The 20,597-nt window shown below is 38.4% G+C and overlaps 1 protein-coding gene across 1 annotated transcript in view; it reads right to left on the reverse strand.

Moving 5' to 3' along the window:
* The window catches only part of LOC103801589 (guanine nucleotide-binding protein G(q) subunit alpha-like), a 36,902-nt gene that overhangs the window by 5,990 nt on the left and 10,315 nt on the right, over positions 1-20,597 (reverse strand). The window contains exons 4-5 of the mRNA XM_009074008.1: positions 14,917-15,045; positions 13,838-13,967 (exon numbers count right to left, since the gene is read on the reverse strand). Coding sequence (XP_009072256.1) covers positions 13,838-13,967; positions 14,917-15,045 — 259 coding nt within the window. The remainder of the gene's footprint in view (positions 1-13,837; positions 13,968-14,916; positions 15,046-20,597) is intronic.

Consider the following 20,597-nt stretch of genomic DNA (forward strand, 5'->3'; position numbering starts at 1 on the left):
ATTTTCATCTATAATTCTGTTTTTTCAATATATGTAACACAGAATTGCAAAGACAAAACAAGTAAATCAGTTTGGATAAGTTTATGACCCTTCCTCCAGGTAAGCTCAACAAAACTCTTGTTCTGCAAACACTGTTATGAGCCCCAGAGCACATCTGCATTTTCTGTCTTAAATGATTGCTGAAAAAAGATGAAGCAGAAAATGCATGCAGACTACAGCTACACTGATATTATGCATGTTTCTGGCATCCAATCAGCTAAAAAAATAACTAAGCGCAGCATATCACAAAAATACCAAGAAATATACACAGTGAAGAACAAAATACTGAGTCTTTGATGGAAGATGACTATGTTTTGTGTATTAGTTATGAATTCTGTATAACATAAATTGAATTCCAGAGTCACTTTTTTCCTATTATCAATTTCTTTGAGGTCTTCTCCAACCCAGTTGATTCTATAATTCTATGAATTTCTAAATGTCCCTCAGGTCCTTTCAGACTTGATTTGAGGCATCTGACTTAAAACTTCTCCTTGATGAGATGTTTACTAAAGATTCTACCCAACCAACAGATCAGAGACAAAGCAGGTTTGCATGATTTCAAAAACAGTTCAATTAATTTAAAACCAATCTGTGATGCCAGAAAAGGATACTACTAGGAAGGAAGTGTGAAAGAGCTGCTGCAGGAAAAAATCTTGCATCAAAGAAAGTAATTACAGCCTCAAGAAATTTACAGGAGTGGTTGATATGTGCAATCTAGTACAACTGAGTGAAATGCCTAGTTGCTTCAGAAAAGATTCATAGTTCAGGACGTCAGTAACTAAACTCAGTAAAATGCTACCAGATTATCCCACCCTCCACTGTACTCTTTAGTAAGTCAAAGTCTCATTTCATACAGAAGCCACTTGTTTCCAAATGTCATTCAGTTAACTGTACTTCGAAGAAGAGCCAGGCTAAATCTGAACAGGCTTTAAAGACTCTGCAGTAGTAGGTTGCTGTCCTTGCTAATTTTGTATCAAATTATCCAGTCCTAAACAAAATTAACTGGAAGTCAGAGAACTTCAGAAATTACTTTAAAATGCAGATTATATTGCCAGAGGCCACTGAAGTAGCATTATTTCTTACAGCACAAGGTTCATGCCCTACACAGTTGTATCTGATGAGGATATTCGAAAGGCAAGACACCAAAGCTTCTTGCACAGCAAATGGTAGCTCTAACAAACAGTAACTGTCTCATTATAAGGATTATTTCCAAGTGTACATCACTAGAGAATGGCCCTTACCACACCTCCATCTGTGGAATGAAACAAACAGCAGGGATTAAGACACTGGGAAGGCTGAAGACACATTTCCTAAGGAGCTGGCAAGGATGACAAGCTGTCTGAATCAGTTAAGACAAAGGTCATTCTCATTAAGATCCTTAACTGACAAGTCTATGAATTTCCATTATCCTTCTCAAGGAAAAAAACATGCAATATTATGTTCTGCCCTTACAACAGAAGCATGGATTAAAAATAAGCAGAACACTGGTTATTTTCTCTGAATATATGTCACACTGCAATGCTTCATAAACAAACACACCTTCACAAAACATGTATGTAATAAGATGGTAATGTCAGAACTTTAAAAGGTCAGATCAGACCAACATATGCTCTTTCACTTCTAAGCAGCTCTTCCCAAGGGCCAGTCTTCTACACTCTCTGCACTAAGCCATCAGGACACCATTATATGTGGAGAAGAACGTTGTCTCTATCTCACCAGAAACTACTCATTATAAAATCAGAAACAGTCATTTACAGTTTAGCTCCAAAATCAGACTCTTCATGTAACAGTAATACTGCTCCTATCCAATACAAATTCAGGGCTTGGCTACCTGGATGGCTTCCAAGTAAAGGCTAGGTCTACTAGTGGTAAAAACACTACAATTAGATGACAGCAATTACTATTATAACCTAAGAGAACACAGAGGGCATGATTATGTACATACACATCAGCAGGGATGCTGCTGCACTGCTGATACAATTAAGCACTATACAACATGAATGAGTAACAACCCCACCTACAATTTGTTTAAGTGTAAACATCTGTAAATGCTCACAGTGACTGTCACATATCTTCCCCTGAAACACCACTGAAATGGCAGCAACTCTGAAACACTGCCTGGAAGGCATGTCTAGAGTTCATTCTAGGTTAGTCATTCATTTCAGTAGGACTAGTGACAACACGGGAGTGTATCAGTCATGGCTTTGTCTTGGGAAGTCTGTACAGAGAGATTTATGTAATTCTCTGATTTCCCTGTCCAACTACCAAACTAACTCACAAGTGAAAAACGATTCCTAATATACAGCCTGAATTTCCCAAGCCACAATCTGTTATGTTGTCCACCTCAAAAAGTTCAGCTCCATTGCACACCTGCAACTCCTCAAATACTTGTGAAGTATTAGTGTCCTCTACACTAGACTTAACAAGCTCAAGTCTCTCACTCTGTCTTCACAGGACACGGGCTCTGGGCCCTTCATGGTTTTCCCAGCAGATAATGTGATCATGAAATTCCATTTATAAACCCTTTGCAAATTGTTTCAAAGGGAAATGGAAGCAAAATGTATCAAGGAGGATGAACGGACATTTTGATGTTTTGTCACTCAGATGTGTACTCTCTAGATGTTTTTCAGGAACTGGAAGATGGCCTAGGGATTTTCAAGTAGACTTTGTCTGCTTGAGCAGATAAAGCAATATAAATCCTCAGTTTAAACATTCTAAGATGGTTTCACTACTTCATTCTACAATGATTCACAGATTAAGCAAAAAATACGAAGCAACTGATTTTTTCACTCAACAATCTCTGCTTAACCTTCAGCACTCTTTCATCACTCTGTTTGTCTAATTTCTAAAAGCAATTCAGCTTTTATGGATATCACAGCAGATAAAACAATTTTTGTTCCAGAATTAATTCATCCTACTGTACTGCTCTCCAGAATTTCTCTTAAACTTGTTTTCTGTCACTTATAATGATAGTTCGCTCCTTTGCATGCTAAATATTTGCCTTTACTAAATATATAGGCAATATTACAGCCCTAGTATTTCAATCAGTTTGAAGAGTGTTTGACAAGACGATAGCACAGAACTACTCTTTTGAAAGACACACAAACAGGATACACTTTTTCTTCTGTAAGAAAGAGTCTCATATCACAGTATTTTTACTGGAAGTCAGGATAGGATTACAAGGAGTATAGAAGAAGTCCAGCATTGGGGACTGACCTTCTAGCAGATGCAATGTGCAGGAAGCCTTGCCAAACCTTGCAAGACAGTGTGGCTCTTCAAAAAAAAAACAAAACCAGGAACAGTGGGGAGCAGGCAGCATTTAACAGTTTGTTCAAGCACTTCATGTCATTTCATGAACCAGTTCTACCTCACCAAATTGCTTCCAGAAAAATCTTGCTTCAGCTTCAATGGAAAAGGCTGCAGATAGAAACTTGTGAATAACTTCTGCAGAGAGAGGTGCAGCTGGAGCTGGATCAAGGATTCCTCAGTACCTGACAGCCATTCTCAGCAGTGATGCCAACCTTCAACAGCAACCCCTGTCCAACCACAGCAACAGCTCATCACAGCCTCCCTGGTTTGCAGGCAGCTGGCACAGGGAAAATGAGCAGCAGGATTACTGTTCTCACCCTCCCTCAAGACCTGTTGGTCGGGGCAACTTCCCTGCTCTGCATTTGCCTGCAGTCAGTCCCGAATTGCATCAAAGCATATTGGCATTGCCAGCCATTCCTCCATTTTCCTCATTATCACACTCAGATGCCAGCAGAAAATTCTCCCATCTTCCACATAACCTGACACACTCACCAGTTCAATGTAAAAATACCATTATGAAACAGAAAAGCAGCAAACTGCAAATGAATAGAAATGTTAACTATAAACAGATCATATAATCTTGGACAAGCTTTTCCCAACTTTTTAATAAACACCAAGAAAAAACACTGTACTTACTAATGAGTCATGGGACTGTTCAGTTTTATTACTAGAAATGTTTTTATAAAAAAAAATAAAATGAAATTTCTGTCTACCTTGCACTTCTTACTGCAAAATATATTTTACGCTGACAAGTTTTTGTATGACAATTAAACATTAGCACAGATATAACTAGACATATAAACCATGTCTTCTCACATCCAAATGCATTCTTACTCTTGATTTTTAATGGATTAGAAAGAAGCATACTTCCTTCCACATTTTTATAACTACACTTCAGTTTTCAAGTTAAAATGATGGATTTCAAGTTTGGAGGTATGTATTGAAATTCTCTTTGAGATCTGTTGCTCTGAAAAGTATGCAATTACTCCTGCAATTACAGAAATAACAGAATAGGTGTAATTTATAAACATTCAATTCTAAAATGTCTAATCCTAAAAAATACCTGAAGAATGCTAAGACAGCATTTAAGAGCTGTATCAGCCGGTACCCAGTGAAGGGAAATCGTAGATTCATAGAATCAACTGGGTTGGAAAAGACCTCAAAAACCATTGAGTACAACCCTACTGTGGTTACTAGATCATGGCACTAAGTGTCACATCCAGTCTCACCTTGAAAACCTCCAGGGATGGTGAATCCACCACCTCCCTGGGCAGCACATTCCAATGCCTGAGCACTCTCTCTGTAAAAAATCTCTTCCTAATATCCAACCTAAACCTCCCCTGGCAGAGCTTGAGTCTGTGCCCTCTTGTCCTGCTGCTGGTTGCCTGGGAGAAGAGACCAACCCCCACCTGACTCCAACCTCCTGTCAGGGAGTTGCAGAGGGTGCTAAGGTCTCTCCTGAGCCTCCTCTTCTCCAGGCTAACCAACCCCAGCTCCCTCAACCTCTCCTCACAGGTCTTGTGCTCCAGTCCCTTCACCAGCCTCGTTGCTCTTCTCTGGACCCACTCCAGCACCTCAATGTCCCTCCTGAACTGAGGGGCCCAGAACTGCACACAGGACTCAAGGTGTGACCTCACCAGCGCCGAGTCCAGGGGCAGAATCACCTCCCTGGTCCTGCTGACCACACTGTTCCTGATCCAGGCCAGGATGCCATTGGCATTTACCAGCTAACAAACAGTGCCTTGACAGAAGAGAGCAAGTGCAGTATTAATCTGAAACAACAGAGAAGCAGCAGTGGAGTTCACCCATTACTGTCTTCAGGACTGCCTAGAGTGGCATCTAGTGGGTGTTCTGGAACTTACATATTAAACAAAACCTGAAGTAATTACGTTTTTCTTTAAAATTGTTAGCAATTTAAATAGTGCCTGTTAATAAAATTAGGATTTTGTAAATTCTGAAGGACGACATTTTGTTGAAATGATGTGAAAGAGAAGGTGTTGAGGAGGTAAACAAGATGCATTTTTCAGTGAAAAATTTGTACTGTGTATATAACTTGTGTAGGCTGGTAAAAATACTTGTTTTAGTGAGAGGGGATTCAGAGATTGATAATGGTGGAAAAGAAGGTACTGACACAACAGAACTTCAATAAAAAAAGCAGAGATGAATATTTTAGATGTTGTTTAGTGTCACAGTAACGGACTCTTTAATTGACAGAATCCTGCATTGTGAATGTTTTTTGTATGAAAGTCTAAGATAACTAGCAATGATCCAAGTAAGACTTCCAGCAATTATTTTAGTAGAAGAAATGTCTAGCTGCACAGAAAGACCTACAGTGTATTTCTTGGCTAAAGATTTAATACAGCTGCTACACAAAAAGTTGGGAAATAATAGAGGAAATCAGGAAGTGGGAGGTAAGTTCAGAGTCCTCCACTATGTAAAGAAATATCAAAACTGGAAGTGCTCCACATTTTTGCCACCAGTGTGAAGCATAATCTTGCAGCCCTACTGCTGTAACTAGTCATCTAAGAAAAAACCCGCAACGGTTGTAGAAATATTTTGATGAATAACTCAAATCCAGCGAGAGGCAACTTCAAACAGAGCTCAGGAATAATACCTTTATTTCAGAATTGCTCTTTTGCCTTGCACTGGTCTTGAATCATTCTGCAAACTAGCCTGAAAAAAACAGCTGCTGGTAGAGGATTGGAAGACATCTCTGTAGATGAGAACTCCATTATTAAGTCACCTAGGAGAAGACTTCTCCACCTCTCCAACAACTTGAATTTGCAACACTGCACTCACAAATAATGGCAATTTTATGTACCCAGCAGAGGCACAGATGAACCAAGTGACAGCTAAAATCCGTCAAATCAACATGTTCAACAACCACCAAAACACAGAAATACTGTCCGAAACTAAATGGTGTAAGAAGTGTTCAAAAAACAATGTCCAAGCATTGCTGTCAGGTACTTTTTTTTTCAAAAAAGGCTCTTAAATTATTTTTTTATGAAAGAAAATGAATGCCAGAATAATTGGCTTTTCACTAGTACCTACATGTATTTAAGAAAAATGGTCAGATATATTTTAAAATTAAATTGTCACTGCGTAAAACTCTTTTCTGAGCAGTTCTGACACTGGTTATTCAGGAAAAAAAAAATAAATAAAAAGTGGCAGTCACCTTTGCCAGCAATTGCTGCCAACAGCAACACTTATCAGCAGCATTTCTGGCAGCTCCTGCAAGCTGGTTCACGATCATTCAACCCCCCATTTCCATTATGAACCACCCACTTTAACAAAACAGAGAGGCTCTGACTCTTACTTATGCAAATATTTCCCAGCAATGATACTTTACATTCAAAAGGTTCTTCATCCACAAGCCAAAAATAAATACGAATTTATGTGAACAGGTATGAACAGATAGAATACATACAGCAGTAAGTTTTGGCACAGGTGGTTAAGTGTGCTGTATTTCTTTAGTTTCGAAATAAACATTCAGTTCTGGAGATTTTATATCCCATGGAAATAACATTTTTAAATAATAATGAAGACCATTTGAGGATTCTAATTCTAACTGGGAGTTCATATTATCCTTCTGCCCCATGCTCAATTGTTCTGGATTGCTGATTATTGATAAAATCCAGCCAACTAAAGTATCACATTTATTCAAGACGTAGAAAAAGAGCAGTGCTCTGATCTCAGAATTGTTTTCTTTCAGCCTTCATGCTATGCCATGTAGGACCTGGAAATAAGGAACACAAAGTGCTGGGAGAGAAGTGGAAGCATGCCCAGATGTGAAGAGCCAGATAGTTCTGATGAAGAAATGAAATACGTCGTTCAGATAATTGCCTCCATAAAGAGTGAAAATGTTCAGAACTCTGTGGCCTTACGCCATTCCTTACTTTTGTCCTGCACTAAAAGAAAGTGTGACTGGAACATTGTACCAATTTGTCATCTGTTAAGAGACCACACATATGAACACTACGCAAGTTCCATCTAGGCCTGTAAATACCTATCCTGGGTTCCATGTAATTATTTTCATGCAATTTTAGTAAATTATACCTTAACTGGAATATTTCTGAAAAAAACAAGCAACACTGATCCTTTCTACTAGGGACAACCCCTGAATAACCAAATTTTCCATCAATCAAAGGATGGTGCCTTTATTCAGTACTTGAAGTACAAAAATGTTGCAGAAAACCACCCCACAAAGTTCTTTCAGTTCCAATTTGCAGTGGTGAGTGAGGTAGTGAAGACTCAATTTTCTTAATATCCTGTTTTGCCTTCATACAAGTGTTACTTCTGATAAAATCGCAAGATAGTTCTCTAGTGTAAATTAAGTACTGTGAAGGTAACTACATTAATGCAGATATGCACTGTCAAAAAAAGGAGGGTTCTTCAGGGTATTAAAGAAGCCATGACAGAACCTTATGGCATGACTATAAATATGCTCCCAAAAAAACCAAACAAAAAAATCACCTTTCACATGTCAAACTATAACTTTTCTAGAAGCAAAGAATTTTTAGGTTGTAATGGACCTGTAGAGGTCACCTGGTACAACTCCTTGCTCCCAGCAGAAATATCTTTGTCATCACATCATATTACACGGTTGTTCTCCAGTCAAGCTTTGAACATTCCTCTCTAGGATGGAGATCTGACCCCTCTAACAACCAGTTCTAGTTCACTTACTCCTGTGGAGTTATCATCTCTCAGCTGTCATGACCTATAAACATCAAGTTAAACACAGTTTTACTGTGGGCCACTGTATTTTCAGACTATTAAGTCACTAGACTGTTTTAATGATCCCCTTGGTAATGTTTTGGACAGCATTTTTAAGAAGAACTTTCTTCCTAGATTATTTAGCTACACAGTGCTTCCACAAGGGGCTCCACCAGTCAGATGTCCCTTCTTCCTTCCATCTCTCATATTACAATTTTCTGAGTACCCTCTTGAATTGCTGAAAGATTTGTGCAATGGCTTTTGGAAATGTTGCTCACATTGCCTCCAATCCTACTGGTTCTGTTCATATCTCAAATAACAAATATTGTACTCTCCTGTTGCTAGTGCCATGCAAACTTGTGGTACTGGCAAATGAACCTGCTATTCTACATTTCAGAAACCTGGAAGACTTGATGGGGGATCACAGCTGAACTTTCCTCCTAAGTAACAGCCACTGGTTATAAACTCAAGATAAGACAATGGGATGCTGGGCACAGAGTGAGAGGGCATCAAGGTGCAGCAGCAGAACTCTCCACAGTGCAAGCAGTAGTCTATGCAAGTCTGGCAGCTACACCACTGCACGTTATGCTGCAGCAATGGAGCAGGTCTGGACAAGTTTCTGGGGAACTCCTTCTTTTCAGAATGAGGAGAATGGTACCACATGCAGAAGTATTTGCTGGAATATTTCAAAAGTGACTGATCAAGACTGGGATGAAAAAGATTTAATCTGGTTATTGTACTAGGTTAGATGATGCAGGCCCTTAAAGCAGACCAAACCATTTGTGTTTCTTTAAGGAAGTGATAGCTAGGGGACAGATCAAAGCAAGGCAAAATCAAGAAGATGGGGAAATCATCTTTATGGTATCCTTTTTCTTATGTCCCTTGAACAATATGGCATTTGCCACCCTCACAGGAAAGACAGAAAACAGTTTAATATGTGTGAAAGGACACGCAGAAAGAAAAGGAAATACTAGAAACAGCTCGAAGGCACAGAATCACAGAATTGTTTAGGCTGGAAAAGACCTTTAAGATGATGTGTCTATGATTTCTTAAGCCAAGGAAACAATTTTCCTATTATTTAAAAACTCAGAATTCTTAAGCCATTCTTGACTGCTTCGTACATAACACAACTTGTCAGTGAGAACTGCAGTCTGGGATCAAACCTGTAAATACATGAATTATAGGGAGGTTGTACTTTCTATAAAACTTCAATGCAAATTGGATGACAGTTCCAATGGTTAAAGGGAAGGGAAGGAACTACCGGTTTACGAGAAACCCCGTTATATATTATTGTTAAAACTAACGATTTTGGCTGCAGTAAATCAAATATAATTTATTACAGTATAGTACAAGCTTTAAAACAAAGAGCTTTAAAATTAAAGGATTTTTTTTTAAGTGCAGTACTCTACTTAACAATAATCTCCTCTTGCCAAGGAGGTTCATAGCTTACCTCCAGTCCTCTTAGAACTTCACATTTCACAATTGTTTTTTAACCAAAATGTATCAGGTCTGACCAGAACAATCTACCCTGGCAATTTTTCCTGATGTATTTTGTGCAATGGATGTTCAGAATACTCATACTGATTTACTCCCCCAAATTATCTTTTAGCAATCTGTTCAATACCTTTGTTGCTTTGCAGCCTCTGACAACACCTCAGGAAAGACAGTATTTGCTCTTTGATAATTTACAAAACTTCTAATTGCCGTTTAGACTACTAGTCCATCAATTTAGCTGAATTGAGGAAACTGTATCCTGCTTTTGCTCTTTGAACATTAGAAAACCCCATATTTATAAACCCACCATAGATCTACAAGCTGCCTGAAATCTCATATGCCCTAAGACTTTTAGTGCACTAATATGGAAGAAAAGTATGTACAAGCCTCAATAAATACTGACTATTTTGCTATTTCCAAGTACTTAACGAGCTGTGCAAAGACAATGAAAACCTCTTTTTTATGAATCTCTCTTTCAGGTACACTGTTATGTTTCTGGTTCTTCCATAACTGCAAGTGGTTCTCTTACAAAGCTGGAACTCATTTTTCCATTTACTGCACTTAAAATTTATGAAAATAAGCTGACTTTAAACGTGGGAAAAGTTCTAAACTGTGCTTTTTGATAAAACTGCAGATTTCTCCAAATCTGCTGCGACAATTCAGAGCAAAAGCCTGACCTACAGGACATAATATATCACGAATCAATTTACCGGAGTGATGATTCCTAAATTTTTAACTTGCCTCTAATTCTATTGGAGCTTTCTGCAGAACTGAAAAGGTCAAACATCTGATAATTTAACTTATAACATGTTCTCCTTTGTCACATCATATCAGACTGATGGAATATTTACTTAACTTACAGTACTATTAATGTCATTAGTACATTATGTGCTCTGAATCAAATTTTGTCCTCATTTCCACCAATGAATCTAGACAGACTTTCTGTTTTATTAAGGGCAGAATTTGGAACAGATAACTGTCTCTCCTTTTACGTGTATGTTAGAAGAGAAAGGCACTTCAAGCCTGTACATCACCTGAAATTTTTGAAAGGTATATTGAAATATACTGTTTTGACCGACTCTTCTCATTCTGTACTTATGTACCAAAATCAGATGCTTAGCTATGTACAACCTAGGCACATACTTAAGAGAGGAGATGCTGTTGTTTCTGAGTATTGGCTGTTAGGAGGATTCACAGTTAAAACACAGTTGGGCAGCTGTGAGTTCTTGTCTTCACGATTGAAGCTCTCAGCTCTTTGGCAGCAGATCTTTGGCTGCAGACACATTCATTTCATAGATGTGTCATTTAAAAGTCATCCTACATGGGTCTCTGAATACTGGGCTGTCTCAACTCTCATCTTACTTTCCATGTGTGGTGCCCCTTACACAGCAGCTGCAATATGTTCCTCAAAACTTTTAATTTTAACTCTTGCATGGGCAGAAACATTTCCCAGCTCCATCTCACATATATCTACTGAGTAAAACCCTTTGAGACACACTAACAAAGCCTCTCAACTCAGTATAACCTATAATGACTTCTAATCCAAATGTGTGGAATGAGGTAACCAAGGGAAGAAGTGGATTTACCACAGTGTGTCCACCAGGTATTATGCTTTGAAATACAAGTCAAGAATCTTAAAGGCTCTAAACCAGTTTCATAATGATGAAGGGTCATATAACCACACATACACCAAATGGATAATAGTAATTCTTACAGGTTTATGCTCATTCGTGAAAATGAGATTAACGAAAAATGTACTAACCGAAAAGAACACCACAAATTATTAAAAAACAGTTTTCTTTGCAAAAACGTACCATGGGGAAAGAGACTTCAGGCTATAACATGCAGTGGACTAATTAGAAAAAGAAAGTAGGCCATCTTACAACAATCATAGTTTAATCAGGCCATGAAAGCAATGCAAAGGAAATAGCAGAACACTGTAAATTGTTGAGTCAGATATTTTAATTTCATTATGAGGCACACAGATCAAAGAAGGATTAGATTCTATCCTAGTATCACACTGATGGCATACACATGAAGAAAGTAGGACATTTACACACACTCCCTCACTTTGGTGTGAAAATTTCAATACTGTTTCACAATTTAAAGCTAAGTGGAAAAAATGTCTCTTGGCTGGTTACCAAAGTCTCCAAGTTAAATCCCTGTCTTCCCTCCTGAGGTTGTCATACTCCAGTGAAGAACAAAAATATTTTTGGGGGTGAATTTCTTAGTTTAAGGTGTCAGCTAACACATTTAAAACCTTTTCCCATATTTGTGCCACATCCACATTCAGATACATTATGCTTTGCCTTATGGGGAATAAATAGACTCATTCTTCCATGCATTCTGGGACTGCCATGTTTAGAGATAAAGGGGAGAGAAAAGGAAGGGAAGGAAACAATGCCCTGGTATGCCAACAAAATCTAGACACACAGGCTACAGCTTGCTGAAAGCCAAGTCTTAGCTGCCCAGATAGGTGCTTAACCCGAAGACTGCCTGGATCCTTCCCAGAGCTAGAGTAACACAGGCCTGAGGGTTATGGGAAGTGCTACTATGTATGTATGACTTAAAAACAAGAACTGGTTTGAATTAAAGTTATGAATATATTTTAAACTAAAAGCAAAAAACTTTCTGAAGTTTTCCACTGTTAATAAGAAACAAACAGTTCAGTAGCAGTGGAAGAACCACTTGTAAGAAGGTTTTGACCTCCATGAAGTCTTTTGAAAGTGAAAAATCCAACCAGCTTTGTAAGTGATCTTTCTCATAACAGTTGAAAAGGAGTTACAGAAAACCTACCATAGGCATCACTTCAACCATTGAAGAGCTTGGAACATAATGAAAATTTTCAGCCAAATGTTCTATTCAGCTCACAACGCACTGAATCTTTTAGCCTAGCAAAGCAAGATATTACACTCAAAATGATTCAGCCTAGCAGGATACTGCTCTGTCTTCTACAGTAGGGATGCTCTTAAGTCATGATCTGCATGCTGAAGTTACCCGACAAACCAGAGCATGTGCTGAGCAAGCCACCTAACTAGAGTAGGACATAGCTAATATGAAACCAGCCTGGTAAACCTCTCCTTATGAGACAGTTCCTATGAGAACTTCTTCCTATGAGAAAGACTATATAAAAACTTCTGCTATCACAGAGTTTGAAAGCTTATTTTGGATAGTTAGAATAGCATTTGAAAAGTATCATAACTAATTTTTCTTTTTATGATTCCCAATATATTTAGGTTTGACTTGTATAATTTAAATGCTTAATACCTGTGCATTGACTTCGTGGCTACAAAAGAGTAATGCAAACAGCAGAAGATAGAACTAGACATTTCTAGTTTGGCTTTAAATATGCCAAGTCTGACTGAGTTCTCTTTTTATCCACATGTGTTTAGATCCCAAAATTACAAGAGATGAAGCTGGTGCAGACTGCATATCATTTTTGTAAATTCATCTTTAAATGATATAGTTGATTATATAATTAAGGCAACAAACTTTTATTCTATGAAAAGACTACAAATGTAAAAGCTTTCAGAGCTCCCAAGCTTTTTTAAGTACATGAATCCTGAAGACAGTCCAGCATACAAACATAAATGTCCAGGGACACCTGTTTTTCTTTGTTATGTCAACCTTTCTCTTAAGCAATGCAATCAGCATGTATGCAAGCTGTGAAGATGATTCAAATGTTTGCTTGTTTTCACCTAAATTTTCTAAGTAAGTGCTAAAAGACTGCACAGGACAGTGCCAGTGAGTAAAATATGTAAAAGTTAGATGAGTAACTTGAAATAAGCACTCAGGAAAGACAAAATAATTTGAACATTAAATAACTTCCCTACTCTGTAAAATGGCATTCAAAACCATGGGTAGTAGTGTGCTCTGCCCCCTCAGCTCACCTAAGTCCTAACTTATTTTTTGAAATAAAAATACAATATATGCCCTATGCTTTAAGTGGAAGGAATGAAGTTTACTACCGTAGGGTCTGTTCCAGCAAGGAATCTATAAATTTTGTCTTCATTTACACCTCCTATTACGGTGCCTTTGCTTACTGCATGAACAGTTCTCTACATTCAACTGTATTCCCCTTCAGCACATAACACATAGACTTCTTTGAATGGTCCACGGGTCCCCTTTGCCATATTTGCAGATTGATCCCTGCAGTGCTTCTCGTTGCACTGGGTGAAAGCTGTGCATGATTTCTGATAAATGCACTTAGAAAACACCTGGGACTGGACATGTGAAGCTATTTTTTGTTTAAAACTGATGGGTTTTGTTGACAATTGCTTACCTCATTATCCGACTCCACAAGTACTTGATCATATTCACTAAGAGCTACTAGGAACATGATAGATGTGACGTTTTCAAAGCAGTGTATCCATTTTCTTCTTTCTGATCGTTGGCCTCCCACATCCACCATTCTGCAAAATTTAACATCCACATCAACTCCATGAATACCTTAACAACACACAACCACACACACAGTGACAAAATTCAAGAATTTTGTTAAAGGCAGTTTGGTTAGTTTTTCTTAATAATTTTTTCCATTGCTATTTAAGAGAATCTGTTGTAAGTTGACAGTTATTCATATTTGCTTTAAGTCTGATGTGTTTTCTGTATTTAAATTACTGTGAGTCTCAAACCCCTCAGATTTATGAGATACAAAGGTCTCATGAGCCATGACTTGGCAATATATGTGAACAGAACAGACTTGGTGGACTGCCTTTTTCCCCCCAAATTACCAGAACCAACACTTACAACTTGTAAAAGTTGCCCCATTTTAAGCAAATAGAATAGTTTTTACCTACTAAAATTTATGACAGCCAAAATTAAAACTCATGTCTGCTTGCAGTGTATTTCTACATCATCCCATGACTCAGTGCAAACACAGGTGTCTAAACTTGCAATTGGAATTCCTCAGTTCTTTTTTAAAACAACTGTACTTGCACTAATACATGGTGAATTTTTTCACTAAAGGAGAGTAATTTCAAAATCAGCTACATAAGTGATAACCTTTTATACCATAACTTACATGAATTACAAGTACACACAATTGTATTTTCAAATTACTACTCATAGTGAAACACTGACATGTATTATTAAAAATACGAAGTACAGATTTTCTATCAGTAGTAACTACCTTTAAAAATAACAAACCTAATAGCCTTTGATCCTTCAGACATCTTCAACATTAACTTTCTAATATATTATGTGGACTGTTACATGAAAATAAATTGACTAAGCTCAAATTTTAAAAACATGGAGTAACTTCTTTTAGTACACTCCTAACCAATATCCTACACATGGTATTACTAACGTAAAGGGAAACAAAAGAAACAAGGCAAGTGGGTGTTAGAACTTTCTTCGTACCTGAAAATGACGCTTTGTAAGTCGAATGGATATTCAATGATCCCCGTTGTTGGGACTCGAACTCTGAGCACATCCTGCTGAGTTGGCAGATAGGTGGAATCTGCTATGCGGTCCAAGTCATTAAGATAGCTATAGACAGGGAGAAACAACAGGAATGCAAGACAGTGACACCATCATCTCACTGAGGAAAAGAGAAAGAAAAACTTGGGAACGGAAATGGGCTGTGGAGTAGGAAAAAGTACAACAGAAAACATGAGCATTATCCGCAGAAAAGAGGGGACAAAGTATAAAAATGTACACCATCCTCAATAACACAGCTTCAAGCAAATTCTACAGGAGAGCAGTTTAGCTGTTACGGTGTGTTGTTTTTCACAGAATCATAAAATCATAGAATCATCAAGGTTGGAGGAGACCTCTAAGATCATCAAGTCCAACCATTAAACTGCTGCTTTGCTGTAACTCTTAAATCTTATCTTCTGGCACCAGATCCAGACGCCTTACAAACAGTTCCAGAGATGGTGACCCCACCACCTCCCTGGGCAACCTGTTCCAGTGCCTGACCACCCTAACATCTGACCTGAATCTCCCTTGTCTCAGCTATAACTGTTCCCACTAGTCCTCTCACAGCAGACATGGCAGTAGAGACCATCCCTCACCTCTCTCCAATCCCCTGTCAGGTAGTTGTAGAGAGACATGAGGTCACCCCTATGGCTCTTCTCAAGGCTAAACAAACCCAGCTCCCTCAGCCCATCCTCATACAACATGTTTCTAGGCCTTTAATGAGCCTCACTGCCCTTGGCTGGACTCGTTCCAGCACCTCAATGTCCTTTTTAATGTGAAGGGTCCAAAGCTGAACACAGCACTCAAGGTGTGACCTCACCAATGCTGAGCACAGGGAAAAGTGCTAGGTCCCTAGTCCTGCTGGCCATACTATTCTTGACACAGGCCAACATGCCATTGGCCTTCTTGCCCACCTGTGCACACTGGTGGCTCATAGTGAGACGCCGTCCACCAGCAATCCCAAACCCATTTCTGATGAAAGGGACCTTTTCTTTTCATACAACTTTGCATGGCCTTCATATGTAAATTCAATAGAGTTTTCAATTACATAATTCTAAGCAATTTAGACACATAGTATTATATAACCTGTGAGAAATACAAAATTGCATGGTTTTATTTGAATATGTAACATATTTCGTGATATCCATTCTGCAGTGTCTACACACACACCTGGATAAACAAACATGAACCTTCCAAAGAACAATGAACTGCTGTAGAATAGATCATTATCAGCTATAAAATGGTAGGAGGATAAATGGCACTGTTTGGAGACTAAATTAAAAAAGGAAAACCCCACCCAATGACAAACTAAAAAACTCTCCAGATCTCGTTATCAGAAGGCAGCACCAGTTATTTAGTGGGATCTCCAGCACCTGAAGTTTTGAATTTACACTGAAAGTTCTGATAAAGTTAATAAGCCTGCAGTACATGAAATACACTCCTGTTGGCTAGGAAATAACCCAAAATTGCAATAAAATTACTTGTAAAGCTTCAGCGACTACAGCATAAAACCCTTCTGCTTATTGGCTGGACATCTCCTGAAATCAGTGTGCTGGGCAGCTTGGACTCTCACCATGGCAGACATCTGGGAGAAAGACTGCTGAAAGACTGCTGCAGGAAACTAAGCTCTTGGGTGTTTGGCTAGTTCACAGCAGAATGTCCCAGAGTTAGCTACTGAGAAGATAAATTAACCTAGGGATGCCCCCATTCTCTCTAGGGGATGAGAGCAATGATATTGTAACTTATTAAGTGATGATGATGATGATGATGTCTCGCCAAGCTCTGAACATGTTCTTTTCTTTGCAGTAATTAAGTGAAGGCCTTTTTTTTATATAAACCCATATAAGAAATAATCAGACCTCTTCTAGATGTTCTGGATTACTTCTTAATGAAATACTGAGAGACAGTTATCCTGAACAATGACAGAAACAAAGCAGTTTGATTTCTACCTTGCAATAAAAACACAGAATAATTGTTTTGTTAGCTCTATGAAACAGCCAAAATATTATTGGCTCAATTATCAAATTTTATCATCAAATCTCCCTTGCTATGATTTTATTCATGAAATATTAATCTGGTAGTAAACACTAAACGTGAGAAAGATGCATTGAACCATATATCTCAAGTAAGACAGAACCTACTCCTCTGAAAGTATTTTCTGAGAACGCTTATTAGTTTCTGGCAATAAGAAAATGGCTTGAGAGCCTGAGCACTTTCATCTGCCCTCAAGCTTCCTTTACACAAAAAGCAGCATGAACAAGCTCATCATCAATCTGTTGGTGTAAGTGAACAAAACTCATAACCACCACAAGGAGAAAGTGGCAGAGACCCTGAACTAGCTTCTTATTCCTTCTCACCCCCAAAAGAATTGGTTTTGGTTTGTGACTAAATTTTGGAAGGGTATAAAGAAGCATCGCAGGTCATTATATGCTGTAGAGTTTTAACTGAATAAATTGTCAGGTGGCCCATTTACATGACTGTCTCTTTGCATTTGCTTTGGCAAGCTGCTGTGGTCTCCAAGGCGAGCCTGGTTACTGCACCTCTGCACAGTGGACATGTTACTGAGATATCCAGTAATGCACATCTGGCTGATTTTAGAAAGGTGATAAGGCAGAGGGATAATATTAAATAGGTTAATCCCATTTATGTTACTGAAAGTCATTAAATGGTCAGATGAAGGGGTTTTTTGTCCTAACACAAACGATTGATGTCATTAAGTTCAAGATGCATTACTTTATCCTTAACTCTTATTTATCCTCACTCTTATTCAGTTCCACTCAAGTTCTGCCCACTCAATAACTAAAATCAAGTCACTACCTTCTCACTCATTTCACCCACTGTACCTTCCAGAGCCTACACAGTCCACAGAGACGTCCTTATGCATCCTTATGGAGTCCTATTTCTTTCCCTGGATTTCTACACTTACTAGATCAAAGGATGTTGGGCTCTCTAAGAAGTGTCCTGAATCATACACTCAAACCCAGAATTAAGGAAGCAGTGTCAAAACCAGCAAGAGCTCCCCATAGAAAAAATAAGCCAGAAGCATGCACAAAGTCCTTTAGAATGAAAATTTTTGTGACCATCAGAATCTACAGCCCAACAAAGGCAATGCAGAACACATCCTGCATTTTTTTTGTTTTCCAATAAAGCCATTTAGCCCCCACCATTTTTCTTTCTAACTTAAAAATTAATAAACATATCATTTTATCAATTTATTTAAATGAAAATACCCCAGTTCTCTGTTGCACAACTTACTTCTGAATCTTTTACTATTACTATTTTCATGCTGTGAGCATATAGCAAATACTCTATTACATTCTTTTTGAATAGAAAAAAAAATCAGTTTTCTTTTAAGTTTTGTGTTTTATTCTGTTTGGTTTTGGGAGTTTTTTAAATTCTATTATAACAGGGACACTTCTGCTGAAAAATTGCTTGTGCTGGAATCCCAATTTTAATGTTTTGCATTGTTGTTCTGAAGCCAAGGAGTAGGTATTTTCTGCTGCTGACAGCTCTGCAGACAATTACAGAGCTGTGATTGAGGACATGTAACTTCACATTCTGCTACCAGCTTCAAGGGGATTAAACATGCTTCTGAAAATCAGACTGAAAGCTTTGCCTGCAGCAGCAACAAGTTCCCTTCAAGATATTCTAGAACCACTAAAAACACCTGAAGTCTCTCTTAAAATGTACATAACCTCTAAAATAAAGTAGTATGATTAACTATTAACTTTGGGTAATAAAATCTAACACTAGGACTGACACCAGGGTCCTTCTTTTCCATTGTACGCATTGTTTAATATTGTTGTCTTAATATTATTTTCATATTGCAGAAATGAACTGTTCTCTCTTCAGTTGGGTGCAATCTTCCTAAAATGCCAGTGGGAGAAAATCAACACACCTAAACTCAACACATCAGTACAGCTTTTGTATTAATTGCAAAACACTGTAATTCTGCAACCATGGTACTACACAGACAAAACCCAAGACACTTTCTCTTCATGAAGCACAAGAAGGCATTTTTGCATTGCATTAGGAATGGTGGGGTGATAGTCTAATTTTGCTGAACTGGCTTGTTGAGCTGACTCACTACTTCAGAATGCTGAGAGGGAATATGTAAATGAATACAGGTGACTATTCACATAAAAAGACAACTGGAACACCATTAATATTTAATGCCATACTACCAGCAAACACAATTTTCACCTATTACTATTCTAACTGCTCCTGTAACATTGAAAATCACCAGGGGAATGCAGCACTGCATGCATATGCTTTCAGCATACTACAGCTTATTCAATTAATAATGCATTTATTTTTAAATTAATTTAGCAAGCAGAAACTTTAAATGAAAACATCAAAAGTGCTAACTAATACCACTTCTTTTCTTCCTTCAACTGTGTTGGCTCCAGTCCCACTCTAGCTGCACCGCTGCCCATCCCCAGCTGCCAGTTCCTTCCCTTGTGCAACAGCTTGATAACACATTTCTGTCAAAATGATTTGGAATAGTGGAGAAACACTACTGACATTGTTCAAATTAAGGTAGGCTAGCTGATGGATACAGCCTGGGGTGTGGGAAGTCCACTCCAGCAGGAAAGCAGGGTGGAGTTACTTCCTCCACTGGCTTATCTGCAGCCAAAAGAGGATTTACGAAGCCAAGGCTATGTGAAATGTGTCAGGTTTATGAATGCAGACTGGTGAGGAAGGAAAGAAAATTAATATTTTGACTGACTTTTTTGTTTATCTGCTTATTAACAAACTGATTCACTGTGGCTTTAAAGCTCTTACCTAATGCAGCCCTGAACAACGTACTGACAACTATATTGCTCACCTGGACAAACAAATGCTATGCACAAACAAAAAACTTAGGCACGTAAGAGACATGCTCAGTGTATTTAAGGGTAAGTGCCTAAGTAAAAATGAATGAACAAATACTGCTATCAGCCTTTGCAATGCAACTCTTACCAGAAATGGCTACACACACTCTTCAAATAAATCACAAGACTTAACCTAACCACAAACTTCCACAAAAGGTGTGTTGCCAACAACTGCCCAAACCAGATGTTTTCTCAGTTTATCACCTTCAAAAGTTGAAATCATAACAACAACATGGGTATTGGAAACACCCTGGCAGCCATCCTGAGGGCTAATCCAAATGTGGGTAACCACCTGCATTGCCACAGGGAATTCAGTTGTACAGGTAGTAGCAACTATGCAAGACATTTAGGTCTCAGCTACACAGTACTCCTCTGAGTTTATTTTTACCACCTGCTAAGAAATCTTACTTTGATGACTCACACTGTAGCGACATGGCCTCTCACCCAAACAGTTACCTGCTTGGCTAAGCATTATACAAAGGGAAGAAAATAGGAAAATACATGGTTCTGAGTGAATTTATAACAGAGACCAAGTTTCGAAAGTTAATTATACCTGTAATTAGTTTTTGTAAAAATGAATTTTAGTGGCTGCTGAGGTAATTTTCCAGGGGGTTGCTATAGTGACAGGCAGAAGGTGCATTACCAAGGCGATGAGTATGTAATGAGCTGCTGGCAGTGGCCTTCCCTTGACGTCAGGAGAAACTGCCACTGTCTAGCAGCACGCTTGTGATCTGCACACTGACCAGG

Source organism: Acanthisitta chloris, unplaced genomic scaffold, assembly GCF_000695815.1.
Source record: "Acanthisitta chloris isolate BGI_N310 unplaced genomic scaffold, ASM69581v1 scaffold15974, whole genome shotgun sequence".
Taxonomy (NCBI): domain Eukaryota; kingdom Metazoa; phylum Chordata; class Aves; order Passeriformes; family Acanthisittidae; genus Acanthisitta; species Acanthisitta chloris.